Consider the following 13,471-nt stretch of genomic DNA (forward strand, 5'->3'; position numbering starts at 1 on the left):
CTGATCCTCCACTCCACGTACCTCCTCACCCCATTCTGTGCCACTAAACCTGCTCTCCTCCTCTGTTCCCCGGGAAACTCCCACAGCTCAGACACCCATCACAGCACAGAGAGCTGCATCACGCCCCAACCACCCCTAGACCCCTGCCCTGACACAGGGGCAGGCACCCATGGGACCACCTGACTGCTGCACGCAACCTCACCGCTGGCTGGGCTACAACCCCTTCCCCATGCTGCCATCTCGGACCATCCTTTTGGGCCCCCTGTCTACATCATGCCAAACCCACCTGCCTCCTCGACTATTCCCACTCCCACATCTCCTAGACCCCAGCAGACCTCCTCTCCCTCACCCACCTCTCCCCTCCTCACCATGTCCTTTCTGCTCTCTTGCTTTGAGCCTCACCTCTTCTCCAGCCTCCCAGCCCCACCAGACTTGAGCGTGACAAGCCTGTCCCAACTGAGCTCCTTGCCCCATCTCACCCGCACCAGGGGAGGTGCAGCATTGAGGATGAAGAGCCTCGGGCACAGGGTCCCTGGGGAGGTGGCAGGCACGCGTGCCGCGAGCACATACCGTTCTCAGGGTGCTCCATCTCCCCGATGCTGCCATCGGGCGTGGTGCGTTCGTAGTGATCTTCAGGCAGGGCTAGTGGCCCAATGCGGGGCCCCGACGATGACTTGCTGCTTGGGGTCTCTGATTCCTCCAGCCCGCTGTCGTAGTAGCTGTGCTGGGAGGGATCCTGCAGGTCCTGAGCCTGGCTGGCTGCAGAGAACGTCACTCGGCGATGAGGTAACTGGGAGAGAAGAGAAAAGCTGTTGCATCATGCACCCAGCAGATGAAGGCAAAGGCGGGGTCATCAAATCTGATCCCTAAGCAGAGGCAGAGCGCTCCTGCCCAGCGCTCCCAACACCAGCAAGGTCCATCATCAGCCCCCCACAGCCAGCCCGACAGACCCGGTGCCAGGCTCCACCCCAGCCAAGAGCACCCACCAGACACCACCCCATGCAGGGAGCACACCTTGCACGGTCTCTGCACTCCCCTGACCCAGCAGCTCCCTCCATGGCTCGTGCGCCAGCCTCCTCTTCCACGCAGAGACAACCCTGGGCAGATGCCCTTCTCGCATTACAGGCAGGCTCCAGAAACGTCCCCCATTAGCACAGCATCCTGAATCATTGGCCCCCACCCTTCATCTGGGGTCTGCACTTTGCAGTCAGATTCTGCATGCAGCCTTGGTGCTCTCAGAGACCTGTTCTCAGAGACCCACCTGCTAAGCCCACACGAGAGCCTCTCTAATGGGATCACTGCCCAGCGGTGACATCATCCCTCACCTTCCAGCCTCTGGCCTGACACCATCTCTCATCCTAAGAGGTTCTCCATCAAGGGTCACCATCGCTTCTTTTGTCTGCTTGTTAAACATTTCAAAGACCCTACTTCACACTTTCTTTCTCCAGCTTTGCCTCATGCTTGGAAGGAGCTCCCTGCAAACAGCCATTAAGCTACATCATTATCCTCCTCCAAATCCTTCCATAAAATCCTTCTTTGTCGTGATTACTGAGGAGTGGAAAGGGTAGCACAAGTTCGTAGGGCAAGAGCAGGATGATGAGTGCAGAGAATGAAACACAAACACCAAGACAGAGAAAAAGACACAAAATCACCCATAAATGTAGGCAGGAGCTCAAGAAACGAGCTATTTGATGGGGGTCTGAAGGCGATCAGGAGAGAGAGGAACCAACATGCCATTTAGGTTGAATACCTTTTTTGCTGATGTCTTTACTACAACTGAGTGGCAATCAGGCATCCCACATAGCTAGCACCGATGAGGAAGGGGTTGGAATTGAGACTAACCAAGGGAAGGAACACACAGGGAACATTTAGATGAGCTAGCTGCTTTTAGGTTGGTTGGACCTGATTAAATTCACCCCAGGTGCTTAGAGACCTGATTTAAGTAACTTCAGAGCTGCTGGGGCTTTTTTTTTTTTTTTTTGCCTTTTTTTTTTAAGATTTTTTTTTAAAGAATTTGTAGAGACTCAGGGAGCTTCCAGAAGACTGGAAGTGAGCTAAAATAGCGCCTGTCTTTAAAGATGAGAAAAAAGAAGAGCTGGAGAATTATAAAACAGTTAGCTTAATTTCAGTTCCTGGAAAAATACTGAAACAGATAAAAGAACTCTTTGTAAGTACCTACAAGATAACAAGGAAATGAGTAACAGCCACTGTAGGTTTGTCACAAACAAACATGTCAAGCCATTGAACTTCTTCCTTTGAAAAGACATCAGGCCTTGTGGATGGAGGAGGAGCAGTAAATGTTATATCTTGACTTTAGGAAGTTTTTTGACACTATTTTAGACAATATTCTCATAAGTAATGCAGGAAAACAGTGCAGGTGCAGCATAGTACTTCTCTGCTTAGGTAATATAGTGCAATTCACTGCAGGGTGGATTCAAAGCATTTAGAAAGTTGTATTCAGAAAGTAATTACTGAAGACAGGCCTTTCAGCTGGGATGATGTATCAAATGAAATTCTTCGGGTTGTGTCCCGAGTCCATCGCTACCCTGTATTTTCATTAACTGCTTGGATGACAGATGTGGAATATATCTGTCACATTTGCACACTTGGGAAAAATAATCACTGCACAAGCAGCAGGCTGGCTGAAGGATTGGGGGTTACAACAGATCATGGGTTGACTATCCATCAACAGTGTCAATCTCTCACCAAAAAGTACATCTATATTGGGATGTGTAAACAGGCGCTTTGTCTTTCAGTCACATAGGGATCTGTCTGCTCTGCTGGGCTCAAGTAGGACTTCAGAGGCAGAGCTGTGTCCAGTCTGGGCACCACTTTCAAGAACACGTGCACCAGTTAAGCAGAGAGGAACAGAAAAAAGTAGCTGTTAGAAAGCGTAACAAACCATGAAAATACTGAGGAAACTGGTTTGGGGAGGAGAAGGCTAAGGGTGGAAAAGCCAGCACTCTTCAAGCTCATAAGAGCCTTCTGCAAAGAGAAAGGTGCTGCTTTTGACCATGGACAGGCAAGAAGGAATGACCTTCACCTGCAGCAAGGAAAATCGAAGTTAGCCACTACGGAAAAAAATACAATGGTAGGTTTAGCCAAGTGTGAAAGATTGCCAAAGCAGAAGGTGCAATCTTTGCCATGAAGGGATAGGCAAGCACCTCTCAGGAGGTCTTCGTGTACAGCTCTGGAGGAGCTAAGGTCAAGGCAGTCCTGTCCACAGCAGAACTCTGTGCAGATGACGCTCCCAAGGTCATCTCCCAGCCCACTTTGTAAGCTGTGCAGCTGTGTAAAGCCTGCAAAAGCCTTCACTGCACAGACATCACTGCCCACCATGCCAGGCAATGCTGTCCCACAGCTTCCTCCTGCACCCTGACTGCCTGTCTAAAACTGCTTTCCTCCATCACTGTGGCTCATCCCTAGCTCAAAGCTTCTACTTTCACTCTGTGCTCATAAAACCCCAGACAAACAACTAGGGCTCCTTGGGGTGCCTGCAATAATACAAACAAACAGCCTCAGAAACCCAGCCTGTGACAGCTACTATCCCTCCCCCGAGGGGTCTCCTTCCAAATAGCATTACTTTTACCTAAAAAACACCTCCTTTAAATGTCAGATCCTGCCTGGCAGCCCTTGAAAGGGCTCTTCTCCTCACTGCAGGGCAAAGGCAATCCACATACAACCCTGCTCCCCTCCAACGCTTCACGGCAGCATGGCACTGACAGGGGTCAGTGCCCCCTCGTACTCTGCGCAGTCCTAGTAGTAGCTTGTGTCTGGCTGAAGCTCTCCACCCGAAGCGCCTTGTTCTGGAGTCATGGAAAGATTCTGAATCCATTTGTCTGGCACTGACTTACAGAAATTGGGTTTTGTTTGACCTTTCTCTGCTAGGTTAAAGAGCCTTTCAGCACATGGTGTTTTCTATACAAGAAGTTGCTTGTACAGTGCAATCAAAGCATGCCTCAATCTTCTTTTTGAGAAGTTAAACAAACCAGGTTCCTTAAGTCTCAACCTGCAAGCCAGAAAATCAGTTTTTGTGGCCCTCATCTTTACTTGCCCCGGTTTTTCCCCACTCCTCATCAGAGGCGATCCCTGCAGGACTGCTGGTGCCATCTCACCAGGGCTTTCTGCAGAGCCTTTCTTCTCCTCCTACCACTCAGGTTTTTTCATCTGAGGACTGTATTAGCCCTTTGGCGGGAGCACTGTGAGTGCTCACACTGAGCTACTCATGCAGTGTGACCCTTAAATCCATTTTAAAGTCAGTGCTTTCCAGGATATAAACCAGCATTCCCTATTTCTCAATGTACAGCTTTGCATTTGGCTGTGTTAAAATGCACTTTGTTTAAATGGGCTCAGTTTACCAAGCAATCTGGATTGCTCTGCATGACTGCTCTATCCTCATCATGATCTCCCACTCCACCAATCTCCGTGTCAGCTGCAAATTTTATCAGCGGTGATTTTATATTTACTTCCAGATCATTGATTACAATGTTGAATGGCAGCGGGCACAGTACTGCTGCCGAAGAGCTCCTCCAGGAGAACCTCGTTCCACAAGGACTCCCAACCAACGACTGCTTTTCTTCACTAAGCTGATAAACCAGATCTTCATCTATCTAACAATGCTTTACTTATAATAAGTAGTGTTAATTCAAAATAATAACAATAATAACAACATAACACATTATCAACTCGGCGTCTTCATCAAACTCCAAGTTGATCAGCTGCATGCTGTAATCTCACACCAACATAAAACAAGCTCTGCTGCTTCAGACCCACAGGTACGCCTAAAGCAGATCCTGTTCCTCACAGTGGCCAGGAACAGATGCCTAAGGAAAGGTTTAAAAGCTGGACCTGTCATGTAATGACACTGCCCAGTATCCCTTCCCATCAAACTGCATTGACTGACGTCAGTGCTATTTCCATCATTGAGTTTCCTGCCTTAGCTATTAATCCAGTTGTTCCCTGGGGCTGGCGAGGACAGTGTGCAGTGCACACAGCATCCCCATCACTATTTCCAGCTGGCTCACGGCATCACAGCCCTCCCACTCCTCCTGGCCCATCCCGGCGTCCCCAGCTCCATTAACACTCCCAGATCAGAGAGCTCCTACTCCAGACCTTTGAAGATTGTTTGGCACAAATTATTTTATTTGATTATTTCAAATATCACTATTTCAAGGAGATCTTTTTTTTAATGTCTTTGCTGGTTACCAATGCATTGGCATTTATTGAATACTTTTGCATTTTTCTACATAATTAACAATTTTGCAATCTCCATTTGGAAACGACAGTTACTAGATTCCATCTCTTTCTAGCACATTTTTTAAAGTACTCCTTTTTGTGTTTAGCTTGTCAAAATTGATTTTCCCCCAATGTTTCTGGCTTTCCTTGTCAATTTTCTACACGCCATAACTACTCATTTCTACTAATTGCTATATACTCCCTCCCTTTTCCCTCCCCCCCCCCATCTCCCCCAGTATTTATTGTTTTTCTATTTCTAACTGCTGTCTCCACTTTGCCACTGCACTAGAATGGGATTTGGGGCAAAGCTGTTTATTTTCTTAGCTGAGGAGCTGTGGCTCTGAAAAAATTCCTTTCAAGGGCTCCCCAGTGCTCACTCTTATATTCCTGATGGGGAGACCTGCCTGTGCCAGCCTGTACATCTGAGGAGCAAACTGAGCCCCCGTCCCTGACTTTCCACAGGGAGCACTGGCAGTTGCCTCCAGCAACGGCGGATGCTCTGATGAAGACATTCATCCCCTGGTAAATCCTGCGGGTTTCTGTTGTGCTGCAGCTCAGTTTTTTTCCTGAGCAAGGAATTGTTTGCAGCTCATACGTTTAATGACCCCCATCCTCTGTGAAGTGCTCTCACGCCTTTTTGAGTCCATGCCTGCTTTTGGCCTCTGTGGCATCCTGCAGCAATGAACTCTCTGCCCATGTGCTACACAGAAAAGCACTTCCCTTTGGTTTTACATCTGCCGCCTGGTAATTTTTCCTTGAACTTCTCCTACCTGCAGGGTTATGAGAAAACATGAGTAATTGCTCCTCGCTCTACCCCTTTCCAATTTCACAGATCCGCTCTGCATCCTGCTCCACTGTGTCCTCTGTGAGCTGCAGCGTGAGAGTACGTGCAGCCTGTGCTCCTGCAGACGCAGGGCAGGTCAGGCCAGCCTTGCTGCCCTTCTCTGTGCCTGCTCCAGCTCTGCCACAGCCTTTCCACAATGGGGAAGCCAGGGTCTCACCCACTGTTCCAGTTTTGGGGCTTCTCTGACAGTAGCCAGGACTTGTTTTGATGAGAAATTCTCTCGGGCTCTCCCCGACAGCCTTCCCCAGTCTGCCTAGTCCTGGCTGCACACATCAAAACCCCCCAATGCCAGTCCCTGCCAAGGGGGTACTCTGTCCTGATGCCCTCTACCATGAGGGTCCCCATCCACGGATGCTGGAGAGGGACTAAGGGGACCCCCTCCCTCCTCAGCACCACTCTGCTCCCTCCTGCCTCTCCCCTCCATCACAAACATCTCCAGCTCTCATCGGGACCCGCACCAAGCCGATTCCTCTTGCCAAACCCAGGGAAAACAAACTCAGCCAAAATGAGAGCAGTGCTACAAGGGAACAGGGCTGCGGGGTGTCACACGGGCTCCCCGCAAGTGCACGGCATCACCCTCTGTGCAGACGGCATGGACCGAGTGGCAGGAGATGCAGTCCCATCTGACGGACCAGAAATTGCACTGTTCACAAAGAAAACCTTAAAATCTGCCCCGGGCAGCCTTTTCCTGCTGACAGGAATGGTGCCCTGCAACAGCCCCCACAGAGGTGAGCCACCCTGCTCCCCCCAAGCACCGATTAATGCTGGAGTGGTAGAAATATCAAAATTGTTAACTACCTCGCTGCTGATCCGAAAGCAGGATCCGCGGCGAATGGGCTCATCTGGCAGCCTCCAATTGCTCCTGCACCTCCCCACATGCCAGAAGCCTCAACGGCCTTTCAGCCAGCTGCCAAAGGAGCTTGCTTCCCCAACAGCCGCCACAATGCAGCAACTCACAGGGCTGAAAGTGAAAGGCAATGTCAGACCCACTGCCCAGAATATAAAAATAAGTGACAAGGGAGCCATTGTAGCACATGAGTTCCTCAACTTGAGATTAATTCATGAACCCCTCTCTTTTACAAACCAACCTGGAGCTCTGCAACATCCCTGGTTACTGGAAAAAAAAAAAAAAGATAAGCCCAGGGACCATGCCCCAAACTACACAGATGCAGCTTTTCATGTATGGAGGCTTTGCTGCATGTGGGAATTATTTTATTTGCTAGCGTCATGTCTGGAGAACAGCACAGCTCCAGTGCAATGCAACACAGGCCGCAGAGCAGGAGGCTGAGGGGAATGTTATGACCATGGAAACCAGGGCAAGCCTCAAGGAAAGCTGGAGCTGAATTGCCAAGAACCATCCAGGGCAACGCTCTAGCTCTAGGAAAGAGGACACAAGCTCAGCTCTTGGCCATAAGCGGTCGACCATTTTACAGCTCATCTGAGCAACAGCATGTGCTTCTGGTGTTTTGGGGTGAGGACGGAGTCAGAGCAGAAAGCTCTCCCCATTCTTTCCTGTGCTACCCCAGCAGCACACCGTCTGGCCACTGCCCTGACTTTTGGAGAAGAAACGCCCCAAGAGCATCCCCCACTCCTCCTGCACCCACCCTCACGCCCAGGGCTGCCATACCTGCACGTGATGTGAAGAGCTCACAACATTATGCGGCACCAGGCAGAGCAGCATGATGAGGGAGAGTGTCTGCACACAAGCAGCAAAGGCAAATGCTGCCCTGGCTTGGCGTCAGCCTCCTGGCACCTGTGGTAACCCTCTGCTCCCCAAGGATTGCGTTTCTCCCTCCTGTGCCCCTCTGGTCCCTTTTGTGGTCTTGGGATCCTGTCTGCCCCAGAGGTTCCTCCTTGCCCTGCCACAGCATCTCCAGGTCCAGATTTTCAGAGGCACAAGGGCTAGCTACCACCTTGTAAAATGGACTGAACCACGCCAGAGCTGCAGTTCTTAGCAGTACTGGATTGCTCCCTTTTAGCGTAACACGAAGGAATTGAGGAAAGAGCTGGTGCAGAGCGAGGGAACAGGTCCTGGGGGCTCTGCCTGCTTTGGACAAGGGAGGGATGGAGCAACCAGGCAGGACAACTGGTTCCCAATAACCCTTTACCTCTTCCAGTGTTGACAAATGAAGCTACAGAAGGAATCCACCACTGGAGGAAAGATGCACAGGAATCCATGTGAATCACACCTCCCCAAACCAGGTATTATCTGAAAAGCAACTGCTCACTCTTCTTAGTGGCTGTTTGCATGGCTTCCATTGCTGACAATTAGCAAGTGCTGACCTTGCAGTCAGAAGAGAGGTGCTACAAGTCCTGCTGAAATAATGGTAGCAGAACAGCCATCCTAAAATGGACATCAAATCCCAAGGCACTATTTAATGAATAAATCTGGGTAAAATGTGGGCTGACGCCACATAGGTGCCCTGAAGCCTCCTGAAATTTGCATGACTCTCAAAGAAGCCGCCAAAGCCCGGTGCCAACCTGCCTGGTCAGATCGAATTTATCTAACTCATAGAAAGATCTAACACAATTAGAAACCCATTTAGACAGCCTCAGGACAGCGATTGCCTAACCTCTCAGCCTATCAGAGCTCTGAGCCCATCAAAGATGTGCAATTTGGCTTTTCTTTGGTTGAAATTAAGACTGGAAAGGAAAATACAGAAATAAATCATCTGAAGGGTAAATCATAAAATCTAAAGGGGTCATAATCTTTATGGAATAATGTCTAAATTGGAATGACCGTGGTGTCCTGAAATGTCTATCACCTTCAAGCTGATAATAGAGCCATTTTGTAGATAGTTGGTATAGAGCGGAAATTGCTCAGGACACAGAAGGAGGTCTCATAATCACGTTAAAACCATCTGAAGATCCCAGGGAGAAAAAGGTTCCAGGACTGGGAGTAACACTTGAATAAAGCCCTCGAGGAATCCAACAGCTGTAGAGTGGGAAAATAATGCTGGCAAAATAATGAGCTAATCTGGCTCCCAGTTGCACCCAGTGGAGCTGACAGATAGTATTGAAAGCTCTGGGGAGAGCAGGGGGTCCCAAGCCGTAGACTCAGGACTCTAAAAAAAGAGAGATAACCAGGAATGCTTCAATGGAAGACTTTGCATGGGAAAAATGTCAATTTGTTGAAATTGGATAATTTTTCAAGTGAGTTTCTTGTTTCAAAGCTGGGGCGGGGGGGATATCTTTGCTGACATGCAAAAATGAAAAAAATGATGCTCTTGCAAAGGTAGCTTTCACTTCAGAATTCAAGCCAAGTATTAATTATGAAGCTAAATTCAAAAAGGTCAGTCAGAATCATGCCTTCAGAAATTACTAGGAAAAATACATATATTTATACAGCTATATCCATTGATTAACTTGAGCCAAAATAGAAAAAAAATTGTCAATTCTTGCTGATATGTTTTCAAATTGAAAATTTTCCTCTGATAGCAACTCTGTTTTCTAACCACCTCTATTTCCATAGGCAAAGGGCAGAAGCTTTTCCTGCTTCGTCAAGGAATTGTGTCTATTCCATAAGTCTGTGCACAAACACACTCTAGACATCAGCAGAGCCCTCACTTTAGTGCCCTGCAACCAACCTGCACCTAATGATGAATGATGATACTGGGTAAGACAAGCCTTCATTTGGAGAGATCAAACAGGTAAGAGGTAAGACAAGTAATATTGTAAGGCTTGTTAAGGCCACTTATCTTGCCTGCACTGGTCTGGCATTGCCACTCCTACTGGTACAGGAACCCTAGTAAGGATGAGCTGAGGACAGCTTTCTTTTACACTATCCTCACATCCCGGGTGAGCTGTCAAGTCCTTGGGCCAGAACTTGCAGATTGTGGCTCAAGAAAAATTTCCTGAACATTAGAGAAGGTTTCTGAGCTCTATTCTCTGGGCAAGAGATGTCCTGATAGTCCCTAATAAACTGTGATCTACTTGAAATCCTTGGAAAAAACAACCCAAGCTCCTCCAGGCACTGCCAGAGCCTTGAAACACAACACCTTGCCCAGCCTGAATAATAACGAAGGGCTCTTCAAACATCTGAAATACTGATTTTGCTTTCTACTGGGCTTGAGTGCTTTTGATGAAGAAGCAGAAAGATTAACAGATTAGTATAAGAGGAACATCAGACATCACATTAGCAAGACATTTAGAGCACGATCTCAGTCCCAAGCTCAGACAAGAAGTCCCCCCCCCAGCAGGGATGGATATCTGTCAGAGGCTCCCTGGGATTCCTGCCTCCCTGGCAGCAGCTTTGCAGCTGCTCAAGAGCATTGGGGAGTTTGGAGCATGTGAAAACCAGGCCACGTGGGAGCTAAATAGCTCCAGGCTTTCAGGTTGCTCAGGCCTTTAGAGATGTCTCAGAGGAGCTGAATCAGGGCACTCTGCTCCGAGAACTTCACTACGGAGCAGGATCAGTTCCAAGGGAGAGGTGGCGATTCGCTGCCCTCCCAAAATGATGGCTCTAAAGACAGCTTTGATGAAACCTGCCAAGATCACCAGCCATGCCATGCCACGTTTAGATAGCAGATCAGGAGGCAGGTATTTTGCAAGTGAAGAGGTGCTCAGAAGGTTGTTTACCTCCATGGGCACGGCCATCTTTAGGGATCTTTGGGCGGGATCCACAAGGCATGGCTGTGAATGCCAAAATGGATGTAAATGATGAGATAACACACGACCTTTCTCCTGCCCTCCTAGCAGGTCACTGCCACAAACCTACTCTCCCACCCACTCTTTCCTGTGAGCGTCTGAAGGACTGAGGCAGTAAACAGCTTACACCACGGGAAGACATTCATGCAAAACAACTAGGAGACATTTTTAAGGGATCTTGGGGAGTTGTTTTCTTTCTGTTCCTTTGTCTGACCTCCTCTTTGCCTTGTGCTTTCAACCCCAGGGTTGAGTCAGGAACCCCACTAGGAAAAGAAACCTATACTGCTGGTGGAATATGGAAAGCAGGTCCTCAAGGGTACAGGCTGAGACCTCCAGAAAAATCCAGAAAGTCAGAGAGAAGACAAAGTCAACAGAGGACCTACTGGGGGGTGGCTGAGTGGGTCTGAGTCGCAGGTGACCCTGGCTCCCATAAGTGAAACCAAGACCGAGCTTCTTCCCGGTTGGACTGATGGACACTGAGCTAGCATCAGAGGTGACAAGAAGAGGGGGAACAAGTGCCAGAGGTGGCCTGTGCCCCTGCAGCCAGGCTCCTCCCCACCCACGTTCAATCCTTCTCCGCCTCAGCCAAGCAGACTGCGTGCTTCCTGGGCTCCTGAAGGAGCAGGGGACTGTGGGAAGAGTCCCTTTTGGAGTAATCTCCATCGACCATCTTGGTTTCTCCCAAGAGCAGAGCTTGGGTTGTGTAACGGCAGCTTGGATGGACCGGCTTGCAGGGCAGTACGTAGCAGCACAGCTCTCCCGTGGAGATGGGCTGTGCCCGGGGTTTCAGGGGCAGGTGCTCTCACACAACAGGTATGCATGGGGATGGAGGGTGGAGGGGGAGGAAGGTGCTTTGGGCTTGGCACAGGGCTCAGCTCCAGGGGCAGCGTTCAAAAGAACATGCTGGGAAGAGAGAAATTTGACAGAGTACCGCAGGGGCTGAACATCCGAGACGCCACAAACCGTGAAGGGGAGCTCCTGTTCTTTGCGACCCACCCGCGGCACAGCCCCACGTGAGTCAGCCCGTGCACAGCTGCATGGCTCTCGCACACAATTCATGCCAAGGCTCCTGGGTGGACACCGGCTCCAGACACACAAGTGCAGAGCATCCACCTCTTGGCTGCTGCCTCACACCCTCCTGGGGCTGCCCTCCCCGCCTGGAGCTGACACAGTTCCCAGGGACAGAGCTGCTCTGCACCCCTTTGCTCCACACATCCTTTAGCCCTTGCTCTCCCCCGCAACACCCCACCCCATCCTGCCCTACATCACGCACCCTCTCATTACCCCAGCCTCCTCTCCATCCTGTCCCAGAACATCCCAGCTCTGTCATCTGGCAGCACCCCACCCTCCACCCCCTCCAGCCTCATCCCCCCCTCCACCCTTCACCCCATCCGTGTCCTGCTGGATGCTCTCTGGGCGGAGGGACCACAAAGTGCCCGGGGACACGCCCCATCGCAGCATCGGATTTTGCCCCAGGATTTGGGTGACTGATTAAGCAGGCTGCAGGGCTGGGCCCTGCTCCAGGCTGGTTTGTGCGTGCAGGGAACAGCACTGCAGCTGAGAGCCCGGCCGAGCGGGCAGAGCAGTGCTGGGAATATCAATCAGTGCGGCTTGGACCAGGCGGCTGCCCACACAGCCAGCGCTTTCATCGCACAGAGGTTCCACAGCTCGGCTGTCAGAGCCAGCCAGGGACTCAGCCCTGTGCTGTGGAGGGCTCAGCATCCCTCTGTACTGGGGCCAGCAGACAGCCGGCCAGGAGAGACTGATGGGGAGCAGAAAGCAACAGGGAAGGGGGAGGTCACTGCCCGAGCAGAGCAGGGGGAGAGATCAGGAGAGAGGGATGGAGAAGACCAGATACAATTGTGAAAGAAAAGAGGAGAGGATGGGGGGGGGGGAGGAGAAGCCCCCCAGATCCAAGCTAGGAAAGCCTGTGTTCACCACAGACCAACACTGGCTCCAAGTGCATCAGGCAGGGGAGAGCCTGGGGGTGTGAGAATTGAGAACAGGAGGGCAGGGAGGAATGAGCAGCATCTGGCTCAGCAGGGTGGGAAGAGGGGACCGGCTGTAGCTGCAAGCCACCCAGGCAAGTCCAGCCAGATATGAGGAGCCCCAGGCAGGTAGCACAGGCTGGGCGAGCCTTCAAGGGAGCAAAGGACAAGGTCCCAAGCTCTGGTGAGGCCAGGGACTGTCAGGCAGGAGAGACTCGATGCTCTCCTCAATGGGATAGGGACAGTCAGTGCCACTGCCACCTTGCAGACACACTGCTTACAGAGGAGTCGTCACCTGCCCAAGGCTGCCCACTATGTACACCCCGCTGTCACCTCCCACCGCAGACAGGCTACATACACCCCACTGCCACCGCTCCACACAACGGAGCTTGCACATAACCCTGTGCCGCCTCTCCCTGTGGTAGTGGCTGTGTACCCCCCTGTGCCTCCTCCCGCTGCAGTACAGGCTGCACACGCTGCCACCTCCTCTGGGGACAGAGGCTGTACCCCTCCCTGTGCCCCCTCCTCCCGGAGGAGACAGGCTGCACCCCTCTGTATCACCTACCCCTGCTGTACAACCTGCGCACACACCTCCGCTACCCACCGACACAGAGATCGCACCCACCCCTGTGCCACCCCGCTGTGGGGTACGGGCTGTGAGCACCCCGCTGTCACGTCCCGCACGCGGAGCGCTGGCTGAGTACACCCCCGTGTCACCTCCCCCTGCAGCACAGCCTGCGCACACCCACGCTGCCTT

General features: G+C 51.1%; 1 protein-coding gene across 1 annotated transcript in view; it reads right to left on the minus strand.

Moving 5' to 3' along the window:
• PCDH1 (protocadherin 1) overlaps positions 1–13,471 on the minus strand; it is a 52,400-nt gene that overhangs the window by 24,146 nt on the left and 14,783 nt on the right. The window contains exon 4 of the mRNA XM_075056729.1: positions 571–790. Coding sequence (XP_074912830.1) covers positions 571–790 — 220 coding nt within the window. The remainder of the gene's footprint in view (positions 1–570; positions 791–13,471) is intronic.

The sequence above is a fragment of the Buteo buteo genome, chromosome 24, assembly GCF_964188355.1.
Source record: "Buteo buteo chromosome 24, bButBut1.hap1.1, whole genome shotgun sequence".
Classification (NCBI taxonomy): Eukaryota; Metazoa; Chordata; class Aves; order Accipitriformes; family Accipitridae; genus Buteo; species Buteo buteo.